The 21,469-nt window shown below is 44.7% G+C and overlaps 1 protein-coding gene and 1 long non-coding RNA gene across 2 annotated transcripts; one reads left to right on the forward strand and one right to left on the reverse strand.

The window, feature by feature from the left end:
• Window positions 1-5,245: 5,245 nt before the first annotated feature.
• LOC124480617 (putative helicase mov-10-B.1) lies at window positions 5,246-14,864 on the reverse strand. The gene is made up of 23 exons (XM_047040111.1): window positions 14,602-14,864; window positions 14,247-14,349; window positions 12,214-12,401; window positions 11,851-11,947; window positions 11,487-11,631; window positions 10,966-11,215; window positions 10,588-10,674; window positions 10,024-10,186; window positions 9,635-9,795; window positions 9,266-9,439; window positions 8,858-8,970; window positions 8,538-8,734; window positions 8,313-8,416; window positions 8,055-8,152; window positions 7,805-7,903; window positions 7,553-7,658; window positions 7,160-7,277; window positions 6,885-7,076; window positions 6,663-6,731; window positions 6,430-6,555; window positions 6,195-6,283; window positions 5,924-6,045; window positions 5,246-5,773 (listed from the first exon to the last, which is right to left on the reverse strand). Exons 1-23 carry the CDS (start codon window positions 14,733-14,735, stop codon window positions 5,712-5,714), a joined length of 2,997 nt encoding a protein of 998 aa, XP_046896067.1. The 5' UTR covers window positions 14,736-14,864; the 3' UTR covers window positions 5,246-5,711.
• A 131-nt stretch (window positions 14,865-14,995) lies between these two features.
• LOC124480625 lies at window positions 14,996-20,927 on the forward strand. The gene is made up of 3 exons (XR_006957557.1): window positions 14,996-15,375; window positions 15,726-15,906; window positions 19,689-20,927. It is a non-coding gene; the product is annotated as an uncharacterized LOC124480625 (long non-coding RNA).
• The last annotated feature ends 542 nt before the right edge of the window (window positions 20,928-21,469 follow it).

Consider the following 21,469-nt stretch of genomic DNA (forward strand, 5'->3'; position numbering starts at 1 on the left):
AATAGATGAAATAGGAGAAAAAACGAATCCTATCAGAATGATACAAAGGTCTGAGTTGATAGGCAGGTGGTGAAAGGTTATTACTTATTAGGGGCCGTTTAGAAAATAATTCAGACTGCGTTTACACAAACACATATGAAACACATCCACATTCATATATGAAACGTTAACACGCATTCATGCTACTGAAAACGTAGGCTATAAATAGGCCTACATTTGAAATGCTCGGACAGACGCATGTGAAACACATTCACACACTCATATGAAACGCTCAAGTCAAGGATGAGTAAGAAGCTTTGAGAATATAAGGGCGTGAGAATATTGTCACTATATCTGTTATGCATTTCAGTATATCCGGAAGTCATATTTCGAAAAATGTTTCGAAATGTTTAACAAATATTTTTGAAAAAAAGTTTGCATCATTGATGAAGACTTGATAAGGACTCTGCTTTACTCTATTGTATTCTGCTCTAAACCTCTTGTTCCCCTCTCCTCCTCTGTCCTTTCCTCTTCTTTCAATTCACACATGAAAAAGTTTGGAAAGGTTGAAAAAAGTATTTTCACGAAAATCACAAAAACTTCTGCCGTCTGACATGAAATCGCTCATACACTTTCCTCAGACAACAAAGAGACGTTTCCTCCGAGTCAGAGGATCAGATCTGAGTTTGAATGGCGCTTTATGTGAAACTGTGAGCACAGAATGATCGAAATTACGTGTTACCCCACCGTAAATGCTTCCCAAATGAGTTAAAACTTCAAACAATGGTTTGTGGTAGTTATATCATCCCTTCACACTAATCTGGAACCATATTTTCTGATTTGGAGTCATCACAGAGCCAATACCACAGAGGTCACCATTTCTGACAGCCGTCAGAATGTGTGACCCATGAAAAAAGCCCTCCAAAAATGTTTCACCCCACCATAAATGCTTCCCAAAGGAGTTAAATCTAGTGTCTGTGACACTGAGAACACTTGTCATGGTCTTAAACCCATACTAGGAGTCGGAGACCACTTGGTTTGTGAAGAAGTATTCCCAAAGTCACACATGGGAGATGAATCCGGCCTACCCCATACTGGGGGGGGACCACTTTCCTCAGGCCTCCAGGGAAGTGTGTTTCCCGTGCGTTCTCAGTGTAAAAGACTGTCCAGACTGTAATATACAGGGGAGGAACCAATTTCCCCAGGCCTCCAAAGAAATCAGTTTCACCTGTGTCTTCAGTGTAAAAGACTGATGTATAGATGAAACTTGTTATATATAATGATCAGAGTAACATACCTATATCACCAGCATCACAATGTTGTTTTATAAATGGACAGACTGTAATATACAGGGGAGGAACCACTTTACCCTGGCCTCCGGGGAAATCTGTTCCACCTGTGTTCTCAGTGTAAAAGGCTGATGTATAGATGAAACTTGTTATATATAATGATCACAGTAACATACCTACATCACCAGCATCACAATGTTGCTTTATAAATGGACAGACTGTAATATACAGAGAAGGAACCACTTTACCCAGGCCTCCAGGGAAATCTGTTCCACCTGTTTTCTCGGTGTAAAACACTGATGTATAGATGAAACTTGCAATACATAATGATCACAGTAACATACTGTGCATCAATGTATTGCTTTATAAATGGCCAGACCCTAATATACAGGGGGAAATCCCTTTCCTCAGTCTCCAGAGAAGTCTGTTCCAAGGGTACAAGACTGATGTAAAATATTTGAAAAATAAATTCTACAAAAGGTTTTGAAACCATACCATTTCAAACGTACCACAGAGGTCACCATATCTGACGGCCATCAGAATATGTACCCAACCATTACTTCAAACGATAATCTGGAACCATATTTTCTGATTTGAAGCCATCGAAGAGCCAGTTCCACTGAGGTCACCATTTCTGACAGCCGTCAGAATGTGTGACCCCCCCCCCAAAAGATCGAAATTATCCGTGACCCCACCGTAACTGCTTCCCAAAGTAATCTAATCATCAAACGATTGTTTGCGGTAGTTATATCAACCCTTCACACTAATCTGAAACCATATTTTCTGAGTTGGAGTCATCAAAGAGCCAGTTCCACAGAGGTCACCATTTCTGACAGCCATCAGAATGTGTGACCCAAAAAAAACAAACAAAAAAAAGATCGAAATTATCCGTGACCCCACCGTAACTGCTTCCCAAGGGAGTTAAATCTTCAAACGATGGTTTGTGGTAGTTATATCATCCCTTCACACTAATCTGGAACCATATTTTCTGATTTGAAGCCATCACAGAGCCAGTTCCACTGAGGTCACCATTTCTGACAGCCGTCAGAATGTGTGACCCAAAAAAATAAAATAAAAAAGAATCTTAATTATCCGTGACCCCACCGTAACTGCTTCCCAAAGTAATCTAATCATCAAACGATTGTTTACGGTAGTTATATCATCCCTTCACACTAATCTGGAACCATATTTTCTGATTTGAAGCCATCACAGAGCCAATAACACAGAGGTCACCATTTCTGACAGCCGTCAGAATGTGTGACCCATGAAAAAAGCCCTCCAATAAATGTGTGACCCCACCGTAACTGCTTCCCAAAGGAGTTAAATCTTCAAACAATGGTTTGTGGTAGTTATATCATCCCTTCACAGTAATCTGGAACCATATTTTCTGATTTGGTGTCATCACAGAGCCAATAACACAGAGGTCACCATTTCTGACAGCCGTCAGAATGTGTGACCCAAAAAAATCAAATAAAAAAGATCGAAATTATCCGTGACCCCACCGTAACTGCTTCCCAAAGAAATCTAATCATCAAACGATTGTTTGCGGTAGTTTTATCAACCCTTCACACTAATCTGGAACCATATTTTTCTGATTTGGAGCCATCAAAGAGCCAGTTCCACAGAGGTCACCATTTCTGACAGCCGTCAGAACGTGTGACCCCCCAAACAAGATTGAAATTATGTGTGACCCCACCGTTGCTGCTTCCCAAAGGAGTTAAAACTTCAAACGATGGTTTGGGGTAATGATATCATCCCTTCACACTAATATGGACCCATATTTTATGATTTGGAGTCATCACAGAGCCAATAACACAGAGGTCACCATTTCTGACAGCCGTCAGAATGTTTGACTCCACCGTAACTTCTTCTCAAAGGACTTAAAACTTCAAACGATTGTTTGGTGTAATTATGTCATCCCTTCACACTAATTTGGACATATGTTTTCTGATTTGGATTCCTCGCGGAGCCAGTACCACAGAGGTCTTTATATCTGACAGCCGTCAGAATATGTGACCCCACTGTAACTGCTTAAGCTTTCAAAACCTTTTTTTAGGCCTCCAGGGATATATGTTCCCCCAGGAAAATCTGTTTGCCATTTTTTTCAGTGTAAAACACTGACGTATAGATGAAACTAGCTATACATACTGATCACAGTAACATACCCTGCATCATTGTTTTGCTTTATAAATAACCAGACTCTAATATATAGGGGGAACCACTTTCCTCAGGCCTCACTGTATTGCCTTATAAATGGCCAGACTGTAATCAGAATCAGAACTTATGTATAGATGAAACTTGTTATACATAATGATCACAGTAAACTATCTACATCACCAGCATCACTGTATTGCCCTATAAATGGCCAGACTGTAATCAGAATCAGAAAGGGTTTTAATCGCCATGAAAGTTTGCACAGACAAGGAATTTGCTTTGGCAGGAAGGTGCATACATGAAACATTTAGGAATCTTAAAATGTTGTAATACATTTATTCATTTAGCAGACACTTCTATCCAAAGCAAATATGAGATCTAACTATACTAAAGGTACATGGACTAGCAATACTGAGAATTAAAATAAAATATACAATAAAATATTAAGTTGCCATCATTTACAATATAAAAATAGGGTTAAAATACAAAATGACAAAATATTGTCAGTATTTAAAAAAATACAAACGGTACAAAATATACAAATTGTGTATTGTAGTGCAAATTGCAATGTGTTTAAAGACATTAAAGTCATTTAAAGTCAGTGTGAACCCTTGGCCTTGTTGAAGAGGCCAACAGCGGATGGGAAGAAACGTTTTTGTGGCGTGTGGTATTGGTCCTGATGGACTGCAGCCTTTTGCCGGAGGGGAGTGACTGAAACAGGTGAGTGTCCAGGGTGGGAGGAGTCGGCCACAATCTTTCTTGCTCGCCTCAGGGTCTTCGAGGTGTGCAGTTCCTCGAGGGTAGGCAGATTGCAGCCGATCACCTTCTCAGCAGTGCGAATGATACACTGCAGCCTGCTCTATCCTTGGCAGTGGCAGCAGCGCACCAGATGGTGATGGAGGAGGTGAGGATGGAAATCTGTTCCCCCTGTATTTTCAGTGTAAAAGACTGACGTACAGATGAAATGTGTTATACATGATGATCACGGTAACATACATCACCAGCATCACTGTTTTGCTTTATAATGTAAATGGCCAGACTGTAATATACAGGGGTGGGGATCAAACGAAGCTGGTTCACGCAGGAGCCTATAAGACCTAGTGCGTCACTAGCAACTCGTCATTATGACGCTGTTAGGGCACACTTTCTAGCAGGGCGGGATACATAGCAGGGTATCACAGCATATGCATTGCTAGTGCGACAGATGCTCACAGTCATCCTGATCCTGCTGCCTCCCCGATCTCCACCCTTGGTTCTGTGTTCCCTTTCGTAGGGGAATGTGTCGCTGCTCTATGCTCAGATGTCGAGACAGCGTCTCCGTTGGGCGCGGCAGGGAGCCGCACTCTCCTCAGGCCTCCAGGGAAATCTGGTCTATTTTTGTTCTATTTGAATTATCTTTTAGAAAAATGTTCTGATCGTTTTGAAAGGTCGAAAAAAAAAATGCTAAAAAGTTGAAACAATATTTTCTAAAAAAGTTTTGCAACATTGATGAGTACTTGATGAGGATTGCATGTGCTCTGCTTTACTCTGTTACAGTCTTCTATTCTCATCTCCACACTCCTCCTCTCCCTGTGTATGTGAAAACTAGTTTAAAAAAGTTAAAAAAATACTTTTGAAAAAAAACTTATAACCTAAGTATGTGTATGTACATGTTCAGTAAGTATGAATGTGTGTAAACATTTCACATGTGAATGTGTATGTGTTTTATATGGGTTTGTGTGGGGACAGTCTGAATTATTTCCTAAACGGCCCTCATTAAAAGGTCAGTGTTCACCTTTCGCTACCTTGTGAGGAAGATAAAAGATTGACTCAACAACTCCTAACACAGTGAGCTCAACTTCCATTTAATCACAAAATAATTCATCCAACAAAGTGCTGATAATCATCTCCATTAAGTCCAAGTACTTTTCAATTTGAAGGGCTTTGGTCATGAAAGGCACTTTGGCTAAGACACGGAAAACTGTAAGATAATGGCATCCAAGAAACCACTGGATCAAGAGACCACTTTAAAGGCAGGGCAGAGGGATTCTCTGAAAAGTGAAAACATTCCAGAGGGCTTCAGACCTTGACATATATCAGAAGAAATAAACTCTAATGAGAAAAATGGGATTCCGAAGTTCTTTAGGCTGTCATGTTCCATAGTCTTCGGGATGGGTCCATTCCAGTTCAGTCCAGTCTAGTCAGAGTCCACTCTCCAAAACTAAAACCACACACTCCCTCCTTCCTAGGAGTACTGGTTGTGGATGAGTGTGTGTGTGTGTTCTGGAACGATTCCCGAGTGCCATGGGCTCACACCTCGTTTCTCCACTCCGGGTCCAAAAGCTGCTGAGTCATACTCTCTTCCGTGTCCACTAGGGGCCATGTTTGTGGGAGAGAAAGAGAGTAAAAAAGAGAGAAAGAGAAAAAAAAAATCACTGAAGTTAACTGAGAACAACAATCTATTTACATGAGAGATTGTGACTGCGTGTCAGTGCGTGAGCCAGCCTGTGTGTGTTTGTTACCTTGAGGCTCTGCTTGAAGGTAGAGAGCAGCCAGTCTCTCCACCAGCACTTCCTCCTCCTCCTCCATGGCGTGACAGTAAAAAGCAGCAGCAGTCCCTTGATCCTCACAGTACTGGATGAACCTGAAAGAGAGAGACACGAGGTGAAAAGGCGATGTGTATACAAACCAAGAAGAGACTGTGGTGCTGCCAGGTTGGAGTTACAATCAGGAGATGACCCTCAAAGTAATGGATTCAAACACGGAACCCAGAGGCCTAGTTACATCACTCACCTGCCCCATATAGGGTCTTCTCTCAGAACTATGGGGTTTCCCACCACAACAAGCAAGGCCTTGGCTCGTGTCGTTGCCACGTTGAATCTCTGTGAAGGGAGGAGACGAGTGAGTACGTGAATTTACACATTTCACAATTCACACACACGTTCAAGTATCTGTATGTGGTCTTGTAGTGTGTGCGTCTATGTTACGGCATTTCCGCTCATGAGTGAGTACAGGGATGAGTTCTGACCTTCTCGTTCTTGACAAAGCCAAGGCTGAACTTTTGATCTAGCTTGACGTATTCATGGGAGCTGCGAACTGTTGACACCAGGATCACCTTCCTCTCTTGTCCCTGGAACTCCTCCACTGAGCCCACCTACACACACGCACACACACACACAAAAGGCACCACACTTTTTTAAAGTTTCATTGATGGCAATTAGCTTTCGATAAAAAATTGTTGCCTAAAAATGTTCTCAAAACCTTCAAGTCTTTAAAGTTCATCTTAAGCTCCTTCTCCACTATCTTGATGGCCTTGCGGATCTTTTCCACCTATAAGACATACACAAACATCATTAGACATAAATAGGTTCGCATCTGTGAACACAAGCCTAGGTATACGTTTAATGAAAAAGACCTAATGTCTGAGAAATATATACATTTGAACGGAAGTCAAGAGATTGCGCTGCTGTTCACAGTTTTCACCTGTTTCCTGTATGGGGCAATAATCCCGATTTCCTTGGGGCTGATTTTTGCCAGGCCTTTCTTGCCCTGGGTCTGGAAGAGCTTCTTCAAGTATTCTATCAGGATCTCTACTTCTGCCACGTTGAAGAAGGAGGGGCTGTTAGCCTCACGCTCATCACGACCAGTTACTCCATGGAAGATTATGGGGAAACCCTGGGAAAGAGATGAGAGAAAGAAAGGTTAATGCTGTGCATGTGTGTAAGCGTGTGTGTGTGTGTATGTGTGATGTGACCTACCTGCTTCTGCAGATGTTCCCAGTTGCAGTAGGAGTTGCGAACAATCTTGTCGGCGAACACCTGGAGCTCTCCATCGTAGAAGAGCTCGTTGGGAATCTTCAAGATGGCAGGATGAGACCTGGAAGAGATAGGGGGACGTATGAATGCATCATCGCTCGCCAGTTTAGCTTCCTCCCTGCCTTGCCCACATCGCGGATTGAACTCTGTCTCGCACACATGACCCCCTTTCATAAACACAGCTTTAGCAAGCAACGCCACCAAAAATAGCAGTAGCAATTTGATGGCTTGGGTGGAAGGTGTATAATTCAATGTAATTAATTCAACTCGGTTACACACACATATTCATATATAGCGAACAGCATGTACTATATGTAAGTGCTACAGCGCACATACCTGTAGTTGCGCAGTAGTTTGGTAACATAGCGGTCGTTGTAGGTCCCTCTACTTCCCTTCTGGTACAGCGACACATCCTTCATCAGCCTCTCCAGCAGAGATAGCCCTGCCGGTAGAACGAGGTCAACACCAGTGAGTCTGCAGCTGCCAGACTAAACTGTGCTTGACAGAAAATGTGATGTTTATCACATACAACTGACAAACAGGGTAATATGATGTGTCATGCTCTGTGTGGTGGAGGTAACTCCTTACCCATCCCATGCTTGATGGCCAGAGGAGATCTCAGGATGGGTCCTAACTGTTTGGGATCTCCAGCCAGAACCACCTGACCTGACCCAGGCTGGAGCAGTCCTGTAGAGTTACATGTAGAACACACACACACACACACACACACAAGATACCCAGTAGAGTCACAGAGCTTGCTAAAAGAGAGATGATGCTAAAACCATCATCATTACTTCTAACTTATAAATAAAATAAGGCATTTTTCCTCCAATCTTACCTGCCAGGGGAATAATGCACTCTGTCTCCACTGCATGTCCTGCCTCATCTACAAACACATGACTGTAGTGACCCTGGGGCACTCCTCCAGTCACAAACCTGAAAGATGCAAACACCCACTGTTGGCATTCAGGCTAAAGGAAATATATGAGGGGCAGTTCTATGGGTGTATGTGAAGCACAGGTAACACACATCAGTTAGCATTGGTGGCTAGGGAAGTGCTTCATTAATATGTCATTAGCAGTTAGCCTGAGTCTACCTTCCAGCAGTCACTAGGGTGGTGACCATTATCTTGTACTCCATAAGACTCTCCTTCGAGGGAAACACAAAGGTCTCCCCGTCCTCATCCAGGTTACAGCACGTCTATTTACACGTACACAAACACACAACAGACATCAGTGAGAGGCAACCAACAACATCCAATAAGGACTCAGATTACAGACTAATGGACCAATGGTGGTTTAGATTAGAGACAGGCACTGACCAGTAGTTCCTCAGGCACGTCCCAGGGGTTGCGGCTGCTGGCGTACATGCGCAACACCAGCCGCTTGTCAACGTGTTCTACAATCCTCTTACACAGCAGATCTGCCGCACTATTGGACGGAGCACAGGCCAGGATGTGGTTGAAGCTGTTCGTCTTCACTAACTGTTTAATGGCCTCCACCACAGTCACCGTTTTTCCTGGGAGTGACACACACACACACACACATTTGATTGTTAGCATTCATTGGAGGATCATTTAATACCTTTACATATACGGTCTAAAACATAAGAAATTACGATAACCTTTCATACACATCTTACCTGTTCCTGGTGGGCCAAACACCAGGTAAGGAGCAGGTCTGGAGGAGCCAGCCACAATGTTCTGGATAGCTCTGAGCTGTTCTGGGTTCTTCTCCAGCTTCGCGTCGTAAAGCCTGGGCAGACATTATGAAAGACGAGGGCGGAGTTTAATGTAGATAACTGAATCTGGGCGCAAAAGCCATAATTAAGCCTGTCTCACGGGAGCACATAGGCTGCATATAAAATACCCTTTTTTCCAGCTCTTTCTTTTGTGTTGATCCATATAAGGACACAATGAAACCACTGCGAAAATCTAGGGGATGTTACTGTTTTGGTTGCCATAACCGCAACTTGAGGAGAGCAGAACTGGTGGAGGAGGTCTTTCCGGGGTATCAAACCCAACTTTCGTAGAGGAGCTCAGAAACTGACCTGAGATCAGGGAGGTCTGGCATGGGAACGGAGTCTTTCTCAGAAGGAAACAGCACCTCCCCCAGCTTGTATTGGGAGGCCATCTCTACTGCCCTCTGCTGGAGGCGAGTTATAAGGCGGCTAACTGTAAACTCAACGTTGAACTGCATTCCATCTATGAAGCTTGCCAACAGCCTAAAGACATACACAGCCACACAACTGAATTAAACTCTTAAAAACACATCAACATCATGTTGCATAAAAACACTAAAAGTTAGAAACTTAGGTGTGAGAAATAAATAGATTTATAATAATTGATTAGATCGAGTAATTTAGACATGTCAACCGTACTGTATTCCTTGTCGTTAGGTCTAGCTGACTGGTTCTTACTTCTTATTGAAGTTCAGCTGGATCGTCTCCAGTTCCACTCTGTAGACAAACCCTTTGTATTTCACCAGGCCTGCTGAGCCTCGCGATGCTTCGGCTGTCTTGGTGACTAGCAGGGCATCCCCCCTGAGCACCGACGGACGGTTCTCTGACACCCCTGGCACCTGACGGGAGGGGGAGCATGACAAAGAGATGACATCAAAACAAATATCAAAGCAGAAATGTGGACTGCGTTTGTGTGTTTGTTTTTGCTGCGTACACTGAGCGTGCAGCCCCATTTGAAACACCTGCTCTTTGTGTTCCTTTTGATGTGTACCCTCTCAGTGTGGACGTTAATGTGTGCCACGTCCTTGCTAGGGTGTGCGTTTGGGGGGCCGCGCACGTCCACTCACATCGAGAACCAGGAACCTCTTATTGGTGGGGTGAAAGTGCATGGGCTGATTGGTCATGTTGTACTTCTTAATGTCCACCTCCATCTGCAGCTCTTCGAGGTAGAGCAGCAGCTGGAACTTCTGAGAGTAGTTCTCCCAGCTCAGAGCACCTTCCAACACTGGCCTGCAGGGGGAGCATTCAAACGAGATGCATCTGAATATCTATTTGAGATGACACAGTACATTCAGAGAGTAATCTCAGCGAATGTTCCTTGTCTGCTGCATTAAAGAACCTTTGCATTTGAACTGAACCAAACCTCTCCCAAGCCTCTTTTCTTAAGAAGCAACCTGTGGGAGCCCAAAGCCCAGCCTCCAACACTCCTCAAATAGTTACTCTTATATTCAACTCAGTAAGTTACCATATAACCAGCCAGCTCTGGATAAGAGCGTCTGCTAAATGACTAAATGTAAATAACCAACCAGCCATTTAAAAAAAATACAGTAAAACATCTTTATCGTGACAGATGGATCAATTAATGGATTAAGTTTGAATGGATGGATGACTGGACGGACTGAAAGACCTACCTATTGCCACGAACGAGCTCCATTACATAGGCCGGCACCTTGTAGTCCTTCAGCGGGACCACTTGGACCAGATGCAGCTTGGCCGTGCTGGAGAACGAGGGGATGAAGAGGGCAAAGGAGGTTAAGAGATGTTTCCCCCATTCTTCTTACAGGGGCAGAATGGGACATCACTGCTCAATGACTACTCCAGCAGATAAACAGGTGATTTTGATGGGGGGGGTTTTGATAAAAGGAAAAAACAGAAACTGGTGCTGGATATCTGAGATCGCCAAACTAGATGATGGTGAATGTATCGAGTGACGGGAGTGTAACCCCATATCAGGTGAAGAGTTAAGCGTGTGGTAGGTGGCAGGTATCGGGTGTGTGTGTGTTATCTACCTTTCAGGAGGCTCTCCATCCTCCACAGTGAAGTACTGGGAGTTGGAAGCTGTAATGGGGCGGCGTCTGTAGGGGGCTGTGGGGGCCAGCTCCCTTGCCAGGGAGGTGACGCACTGGGCTTCCAGGAATCGGACGATGTGGAAGGCCGGGGTGGAGGGCAGGAGGTCTGTCTTGAACTCGAAGGCCAGAGTGGCGGGGTAGAAGCCGACCATCCTAGGCTTGAACTTGACCTGGATCTCATAGCGAACACCTTAGCAAGGCATGGGAGACAGCTGGTTCACAATACACTCACAGATGACTAACTCCTGAAAGCTTTTGGTCCAACCAGTTTATTGACAGGAATCATCTAAGGCCTGGAATGCATACATGAGCACTGGGTGTGGACTTTGATATTAATCCGGTCTAACCATCCATGGTCTAACCATCTCGCCATCCATGAGCATGACTGTGTGTGTACAGTACACATAAAGGTTTGTGGTTGTGCTGTGTATATATTTGCTTGTGTGTGTGAGTACTCTTACCAGGTAGGAGTTGGAGCGGGTTGGCTCGGGTGACTTTGTGCTCATCTTCCAGGATGAAGCAGTTCATCCAGTGCAGGGCAGAGTAGTAGGTGAAGTGGACCGGGCCCGAACCCTTGTTCTCCACGAACAGACTGACCACATAAACCTGAGGAAGCACGGAATGCCGGCACTTACGTGAGTCCAATAATGTCTCAAGCCCAGACCAAATTATGCATTTTCCTGTACAATATAAAGAGAGTGACTTTAAGACACAGGCCTCCCAAATGTCAGCCTTGGTATTTACACACATTGATGGCTGGTTTTGTTGTGGTTCCTTCAAGGTTTTGCAAAAACCACAGAGGTCAAGCATGGTTCTAACCCTTACCTCTGTCACTCCATCCACAGAGATGCGAATTCTCCCCTCCTCCATACTATGATCAGTTGTGATGGTGACCCCCCCTTTGTCAGATATATACATAGCCCTGGGAAAGGGTAGGTTATGGGGCAATGAGGGTTAGAGGTGAGGGTGGTTGGTAGGGCACTCACAAAACATCAAATCAGAGAAATACATCCTTCCTTCCATTCAAACACTGATCTGACATGACTAAATTAATAACTGCTTTGTACATATCTCAATATTTAACCATCCAATTGTATTAGATCAGAGATTGCATTAAAGAAAGCAGGGAAGGAGTATTTACATGTATTGGAGTATACGCTGAGGGTCTGGGGTCTGCTTCCTGCTTACCTGTTGGCTTTCAGGTTCTGGATGAGACGATGTGCTAGTTCTCTCCTAGCACGGACCCCTGACAAGACCTCTGGGGCTGCGCCCTGGTCAGTAGAAACTCCATTCTGCACAGGCACGCCATTGGATAGCCCATGCTGCGGTGGCTGGGGGCGGGGTCTTTGCCACTGATCTTGATGAAAAGCCCTCACCTGCCAGAGAGAGGTGGATAAGGACGTCACAGAACTCTCTTTCTCTCGCTCTCTCTCTAGTCTCCTCCTCAATCTGCCACTCTGAATGTCTCTCCGTCCCTCTTTTTAGATTCTAAAAATATCTCCTGGGAGAAGTTTGGGGCAATATAATCCAAATCATGAACCAGGATGTTGACATGACTTCAGGATGTCACATCCCAGCCAGGTCCCCTTCCAGCTTACCACCTCTGCTCAGTCCCCTCTCAGCCTGCTGCAGTCCTTCAGGACTCTGTGGTTGGCTGGGCTTGTTTCAAACAATACTTCACCACCATAGGACCACGCCACAGTACGTTGCAACAGAGTACAGTGCATATAGACAGTTTGAAACTCAGTATATGCGTTGACATTTTACCCACACACCAGTCAACGTTCCCAGTGGTTTGACCAGAAAGTGTAGTTCACCAAAATCCCAGTGGAGATCACATATGTCACTGTTCACCTGCATACTTCCAGAGCTGAGGGGGAACCTTTCCATCTCAGAGTCGTAGGTCACTTGCTACTGAAACAATTACAAGACAACTCAAGAACATGGGACTGGAGGGCAGCCACCGAGCAGCCAGACACCTGCAAGTTTACATTTTACATTTACGCATTTAGCAGACGCTTATATCCAAAGTGACTTCCAAGAGAGAGCTTTACAAAAGAGCATAGGTCACTGATCATAACAACGAGGTAGTCCCAAACATTGCAAGCAGCCAAAACATAAAGCATACATTGTGAAAAAACTAAACAAGTGCCAAAAGAGAAGACCCATAAGAGCATGCAGTTATACAAGTTACAAATTAAAACAACATGAACCACAAAAAGGTGCAGGACTGTACCTGTAGAAGAACAATCAATAGTAAAATATTTCACAACGAGTACAAGACTCAACTTCGTTATAAATAACCTACAAGAGCAACAAGTCACTGAATAAGAGTCATTGTGATCCTGGAGGAAACTAACAACAGGTCCAGCCAAGCATTCCTAAGTGCCGTTGTACTCCCGGAAAACAAGTGCATCTTGAGCCTTTTCTTGAAGGTGGGGAGACAGTCAGTGTCCCTGATGGAGGTGTCCCTGATGGAGTACCTGCTAGTTACTGCAGACTGACTTTTACCACTGGAACCATAACAGGAAACCCAGCTCTGACATAAAGCCTTCACTTCCCTCTCTGCATAGTGCAGCAGGCCACAGAGGTGTGATCACATGATGGCCATAATTGCTTGTATCATATGTTTTACAATCTATCTTTACAAAAAAGACAAAGTACATTAAGGTGCAGGTTGGAATATGGGTCTCAAAAGGCAAATAGAGAGGAATTTAGCTGAGGTATTTACTTCTGTCCCTTCTTTTATCAGGGTGTAACTAAAACAGCAGTCTCTCTAAAGTTTAGAGACAGCGCTATCTGCTGTTTTAGTTACACCCTGATAAAAGAAGGGAGAGAAGTAAATACCTCAGCTAAATTCCATACTACTTTGATCTGCAACAGGAAGACAAGACTAAGACAGGACCAATCGAACCCTGGACATTCCTGGCACTGGGACTTTATTAGTCGGGCCATGGCTATCTGTGGCACACCTGCCCTCATATCCCAGGAAATGAAACCCAAACAGACGTTGCATTTCAACGTTGACACAGGTTAAACGTAAACACAGACTGTTTGCATTTGTTGTTCAAGGTTCACCGGGAAACGTAATATCACGATGACATTGTCAGGTTTGCCCAAAATGTAGGCCTACTCGTAACCAAGCCGGTCAAGGGCCTGGGTGACGAGTGGCATATATGAGACTTATGATCATTAAGAACTAAGATCTTGAGGGGGTTTACCATGGGATTGAAGTGTACTTGTCCATCGCAAATCCTGGCTTTTCGGGACAACCTTAGAGCATACAGAATCCCACTGAAGTTTGGGTCCTTGAGTCCAGGAGCTCTGTTGAAAAAGACAGAACAGGTGCATGTTTACATTTTAGATAAAAACAAAGGTCATAAAATATTATGCTAATGCAAGAAAAAACACAAAAGCCTTCCTATCAACAAACACGAACACAAGAGCGTTGCAGCCTTATTGGGCACTAGATTCAGGTTGCCCACAGAAAGCTTTTTTTTTCTTGGATTTCATTCGGACAGACAAACAACTACACAGTAGCGTGACCTGACCGCACCAAGAGGAAGACAGGCCTACCTGTTCCTGAATTCGGAGTTGTAGATGTCACGGAGTTCGAGCTTGACTGTAATGGATCTTCGATTTGTTTCTTCTAAGAATTCAATGAATTCCAGTCCAACTTGGCGACGAGCCTGCATACTCCGTCCACTCATGTTGTATAAAGATGACGGATCAATTCCGCAACATAGATTGAAAGTTTAAATTTACGATCAAGCCACAACAGTTACGTGCAGCTAAATATCAACAATCGCCCTGTGATTTGAAATGAGTTTCTTCGGAAATGATGATACCAGGAAGAAACGAAACCTAAATTTAACTGGGCGGATACCCTTGATAAACGGGAGTTTAGCCTACTCCATGTAGCAGGCCACTATTTGGGCATATGATTGAGATAAATCGTTAGAGCTGTGAATCTGCAGCCTGTCTTTTAGGTTTAAAGCCCTCTCATGTGTATCTCTAGTCTATTCTTAGCATGATCATCTTTTATGCATGCTACATGGAGTTTGTTGTTTTACCATAACCAAATTACCTAAACCACGCTGAAAACGTGAATGTATTTAGCGTACTTATAGGCTATAATATTCATATATTTATGTATAAACAATTATTTAAAGAGGGTACGAACAATGTCGTAAGTTGTTATGTTGCTCAGTTCACTCCAGCGAGTGCTATCCGGAAGGTGGTGTTGCAGCAAACTACTTATGACACAAGATGACGCTGTTGACTCAGGTTGATCGATGTCATACCTCAAGGATTCGGTACAAAGCGTTGACTGGAAGTGCCACCAAAGAGGTTAGTGTGTGTGTGTGTGTGTGTGTGTAATTGTGTGTGAATGTGTAAAGGTAATCTGTACGGGCCATGGTTAGAGTAGGGTAGGTCTTGGTCATAAAAGGGTCAAGTTGGTTTGAGGCTGAATCTCCAGAATACTACAAGACAGAATAGGTTTCTTGTCTTGTGTATGAGACTCTAGAGATGGTCAAGAAGGGTCAGGACAATGTAGCCTACTGTAGAACAACACACACACACGCACACACACAGTTGTCTCTGTGTGTGCATTAATGTGTTGGTATTGATATCAGCGTGTACAGACTTGAGCGGTGACTCATTAAACTTGATTGTGGTATTTTGTCCTTTGGCTGAAGGAGCACTGGACAGTGACTCATCAGCAGGATTTGCTAGCCGTCCTGACTCCCTGATGGCCCACTGGTGGCCCGGCTGTCCTGACGGCTGTGACTCTGCTCTGTCAGCAGGGAGTCATCTCTTCCAGACAGTCTCACACACAACCGAAACCTGCTGTCAGCAGAAGGAGTCTGGCCAAGACAGGTTTGACTCGTCATAGCAGGAGTGTGTGTGTGTGTGTGTGTGTGTGTGTGTGTGTGTGAGAGAAAGAGAGAGAAAGAGAGAGAGAGGTTCAGTGATCCCTCTACCTGATCTGTTACACACCACTATCTTTAACTTCCTCATCTAGCCATTCCATCCTGTGTGTGTATACATACTGTATATCCATGTATACAACATGTGAGCGTGTCTGTGCAATGTGCTTGTATGTTTGTGTGTGTGTGTGTGTGTGTGTGAGTGAGTGCGTGTCAGTGACCCAGAGAGGCTGCTGTGTAGCGAGTTAAATGTCCTCAGCTGCGTTGCCGTGGCGATGGGAGTTCTAATGGGGGGACATTATGGTCTGAGGAGCAGGGTAATGACTGCTCTGGCCGCCGGAATGCCTTGATCTTATCGCCGTGGCGAGAGGGACGCTCAAACGTTCTAATAGCCCGGCGTACTAGCCGAGAGGGTCTTCTGGTCACCCGGAAACCAAGACCCAACGTCTCCCCGAGGGCGCTCTGTACACCTTAAACCAACTGAAACCATTTCCAGTTATTCTGGCAGTGACCCCTCCAATGATTGCCATGCAGTGTACTTCCAATCCTAAATCACAGTCTAGCGCTTGAGATTGAGCGTAGTAAGGATCATGGTTGGGAAACGACAGCAAAAAAAACATAGAGGAGAGGGAAGAAACGAGACAAACAGAGGGGAGGAAGGAGAGAGGAGAGACAGCTGACATTTTGGCAGAGTAGTGGCTTGTTACTGCTTTGACATGCTGTAGAGTACACACACACCACTCCACTCTTATACTCTCACAAATCTCATACACTGGTGGACTGTATACTCCAGCAAATCTCATAAGTCCATCTGAATACCTCAACAGTCTTGTCTTAATCTGCTTGTTTTGAAATTAGTGATGAATCGGCAATTTTCTCCAGACCCCCAGACAGGCTTTATCCACACCTATTTGTCTGTGTTAAGGGTTTAGTTAAATTTCTCCACATGATTGGTTGGATGCCAACGCGTGTATGCCTGTCTCTGTGTGTATGTGCGTGTCTGTGTGTGCGTGTCTGTGTATGTAGGTGTGTTTTTGTGTGATGGGTGCATGCTGCTTGCATGTGTGTGTCTGCATGTGTGTGTGTGCATGTGTGTGTGTGTGTGTATGTGATGGGTGCATGCTGTGTGTCTGTGTGAGGCTAGCTGGCTGGTGGGCTATCTTTCCCTCTCAGACACCCCATCTGTCTCTGTCACAGCGACCAGCAACTAAACACAAACAACACACACACTCACACACAGACACACACGCAAGGCAATCTGCATTTCGAGATTTCCCTGCGCCTCAGTGTCTGTTAGCATCCACACTATAAGTGCATCATGATTCTGCTGTCTCCTATTGTGGTCCTCCGCCATACACAGGGGGAGGCCATCAATAAGTCAACACATTAGTGACACGTTTATGTCGTAAGTTGTTATGTCGCTCAGTACACTCCGGCGAGGTCGGATTGAAGTGTGTGTGCTCTAAGAAAAAAGTTGTTGTGTTGCATTGCAGCCGCGCCCCTCCTCTCTCCCTGTCTCAATGATAAGGTAGACAGACAGTTCTCAGCTTTATGAGTGCTGTCTCTGTGCTGAAGGGTTTCATCGAGCCTACTCAAGTAGACTAATCTCCTCTGGCCTTTCTCTCTGTCTCTCTCTCATCCCCCCTCTCTCTCTGTCTCTCTCTCTCTCATCCCCTTCTCTCTCTCTCTCTCTATCTCTCTCTCTCTCTCTCTATCTCTCTCTCTGTTTTTTGGTCTCTCCTGCCGCTCACTCACTGTCTCTCTCTCTCTCTCTCTCTCTCTCTCTCTCTCTCTCTCTCTCTCTCTCTCTCTCTCTCTCTCTCTCTTTCTCTCTCTCGCTCTGTCTGTATCTCTCTCTTCACCCTTTCCCTCTTTTCTCTCCAGCATCCAGACAGTTCCAGAGAGCCCCACTTCTAATGCTTGCACTCCTTGCCTCACACGATAGGCAAGGAGTGCGATAGGCTCCTCTCCCCTAGAGAGTCTCTCTCTCCTGGCCATCATCTATAACCCCTCCCCGCTGACCAGGAATGTAGCCTTCCCCAGAGGCTTGAGAAGGTGCTTGTGCGGGGATGATGGGGATGGGAATGGTCTCTTTAGTTTGGGGCTAAAGCTAACAGGGCTAGCAGCTCCATTGGCTCTTGGTGATTTTATGGAACATCTAACTTGGCGCTCTGAGCAGACAGTTTGGCAGTGATAGTCATGAGATGACGATGATTTGTGCCTGTCTGTCCATCCAACCACTTGGCCGACCTATCTGTGTATTTATGTGGTTGTGTGTGTTTGCACTTTTGGTGAAATGTGTGAAGAGTGCTCTCAATCATATGCTAGTCTTTATGATATGAATGAAGTGACCTGAACTTAAGGGTGGTGGTGTGGGTAAAGGATGCAGTGGTAGAGGTCAGTGGTTGGAAAGATGTAACCCTACTCAACCCACTTGAGAAGAAGGGCTACTGTAATGTTCAGTGTTCAAGTGTTCTGGGTCGTGAAAACATACTGTGATTCTTGCACAACATTGCATGTAAACGGATAAGGAATGTTATACGCTGAGTCATATTAAGAGACTGACACTAAACAGAACACTGGAAGGGAGAAGTAGGGGTTTTAACTCTGAATCACAGAGCAGATCTATCAGCTTAAGAAGCATGCCTAAAGATATATTTCCCTTTGAAACGGGATCATCGTGAGACAGCATAGAGGATATATTTGCTAATTTATACTTCTGTGTATAGGGTTAGCTGGATATGACTCTCTTCTTCTGGTGCGAAACCGTGCGTTCATTGTCCCTCAATGTTTCCACCAATACACTTTAGCATGAATGGGATAATTTAATAACAGAAAAGGAGATTCAACTAAACATGTTTTTAGTAAGACGTAGCTGCCAGCAATCTTTCCCTTTTTCGAACCAAATACAAGCCTGAGTTAACTCGCTTATGTTTTCTGGCCCTAGAAATCCCCCTTGTTTGTCATCAACATAGGCCTTTTTTTTGTATCAGGATGCCTGCGTCTTAGTTATGAGATCAATGTGTTGGTGTACTGGACTGTGTGAAACTGAGCTTGAATATTGGACGTGATGAGGCCATGAGGCTGGCTAACCTCACGGTCAATGGCGTGGTTATCAAAATGGTTGGCCATGGTCCAGGGTTACAAGTCCCGGCTGGAGGATGGTGTTTGTGTGTGTATGTATTTTGGTTGTCTTTTTGATGGAGTATTTATATCGGTTAAGTGGAATTGTGTTTATTGATATGTTTGCTTGGGGAATTGGTTTTACAAACACCCCCCTTCACCCAGTTGAGACATAGAGAACATCTTCCTTTAGCTTGGAGTGCAGAGGGTTTGGTTGCCATGTTTGGAGGAATCCACCCCAAAGATGAACATCACAGTCCCTCACATGCGGTCTTTTTGAGCGTTTTCCACGAAAAGTGTTGTTGTTGCATGCTGTGGTGTTGGCGACCCCTCTGTGTCATAAACAGCTGTTGATGTGTGTGGTTCAGTGTCTGATAAACACATTAGACTCCTGTTTATTCTGTGATAAACTCTCCCAGTTTAAACACTTAGCAGAAAATGTGATTCTACGACAACGGTATGATGATGTGTGTGTGTGTGAAGTAAAAGCACCATGGCAATGGACTGTGGTCCATAACCCCTCCTCACACACACTCAAACATGTACAATATATACGGTTCACACGCACACCTCTGACATTTATGAATACTAAGTTATTTACATTTACAGGTCTCTGGCATCATCTCTTCGTCATCTTTCCGTCATCCCTCCGCCATCCCTCCATCCCTATCTTCCGTATATAAGGATGAATTTGGCACAACATGTTCTGTTATCTCTGTCAGAACTGGTTTGAAGCAAACTTCCCCCTGTAAGTATGTGCAGTATGTGTGTGTGTGTGTGTGTGTGTGTGTGTGTGTGCGTTGGTGTGTACCATGATTAGTTAACCGTACACTGGCACCGGAGTCATGGCTCACCACTGAAAGATGTTCGTGAGATACCTGGCACCACACAGCATTGATTTACACTCTCCGCCCCATCCTTGTGCGTTACCGTGTGCGCACACATGTACTGACCCAACCTATCCATGTGTTTGAGCATGTGAGTGTGTGTGTGTGTGTGTGTGAGTGATGTATGGCGTACACACAGTGCTATTGGGCAACATCTCCAGCTCTGCACTGCTACCTGCCCCCACAGACTCTGCACGAGAGAGGGAACGAGCCCTGAACGCACAACGCGGGGTCAGGGGAAAGCCTAGACACAACCCAATCACAAACGGGGAGAAAATAAAGCCCACCTCTTCCATTCTGCCTCTCACTCAAAAACTGATTGTGGTTTTAAAACTCCCCATAGATGACATCATACCAGTGCTTTGGGTCCTGGTGTACCAGTATGGATACAAGTTTAAGCCTCTATGAAGCTGTAATATATTTGATTGAATGATCCCTTTAGCGAGAGCAGGAGCCAGAGGATAAACAACCATCTACTGGCCCAGAGGGACGGATGAGTTTCCTAAACATGTTTCTGTTCTGCCAACACCTTATTGTAAAACAGAAATGATATTGTTCTACTGGCAGCTGGAAATAAATGTTTTCCTCCAGAGAAGGCCTCCATGCTGTGTCAAGCGATCGCTCTGTTTATCATTGTTTACCAGGCGACTGAGGCTACTCTACCGTGTCTTTCCTGGAGGTGCTAAAAGGCTTCAAAAGATTCAAAGGAGATTTACTGGCAATTTACGCGAACAAGGAATTGTTTTCTTGGGCTTCTGTGGCTTATAAACCCATACAGAACGTTTGAGACCCAACTTCCCAGAGACTGTCGCATCGCAGTGAGCAAAGCTTTGGCCAGGCATTTCGTACAGGTGGCCCCTACAGTGGGGACCAAGGGCTGTGGTCTCTCTCTCTGGACCTAAATGATGGTCTTCCCTGGGGAAGAGCCGGCTTGGAGCCCCTCCAGCCCACTGAGTTGAAACCCATCAATCAGGTGATGTTCCACATCCAAACAAGCATGTGACATGAGAAAGAGAAGAAACAAACTAGTTCACGTCACATTGTCAATAAACATACATGTTCATGTATACATACAGAGGCTATTATTCCGTCACCTTGTTCCTTGCATACACATATGCACAACTGCTTTTATGCAGTCAGGATGCAGGAATCTCAAATGGATATGAGATGTGTTGCTGATCTGAAAAAAAAATCTTGACACAAAGTTCTGACCGGTGATTTATTAGAGTAACTAGGACAGTGTGGCAAATCTGACATCTGGACTTGTCACACACCCCAGAGGTCCAGCACATTCTTCACCTTACAAGGTGTGGGTCGCGACGTCAGGAGGTGTGTGTGTGTTTATCTCCCTCGCTGAGTGGGAATTTACAGAGACGCCTCGCAAGGCACAAACAACAGTGACCTGGACAAATAGTCGAAATTCCATTAACATACCACAGAATCTGGGTGTTTGGGCTGACCACGCACACACACACAGACACACACACACGCCAGAAAGGGAGA

Source organism: Hypomesus transpacificus, chromosome 18, assembly GCF_021917145.1.
Source record: "Hypomesus transpacificus isolate Combined female chromosome 18, fHypTra1, whole genome shotgun sequence".
In the NCBI taxonomy this organism is placed as follows: domain Eukaryota; kingdom Metazoa; phylum Chordata; class Actinopteri; order Osmeriformes; family Osmeridae; genus Hypomesus; species Hypomesus transpacificus.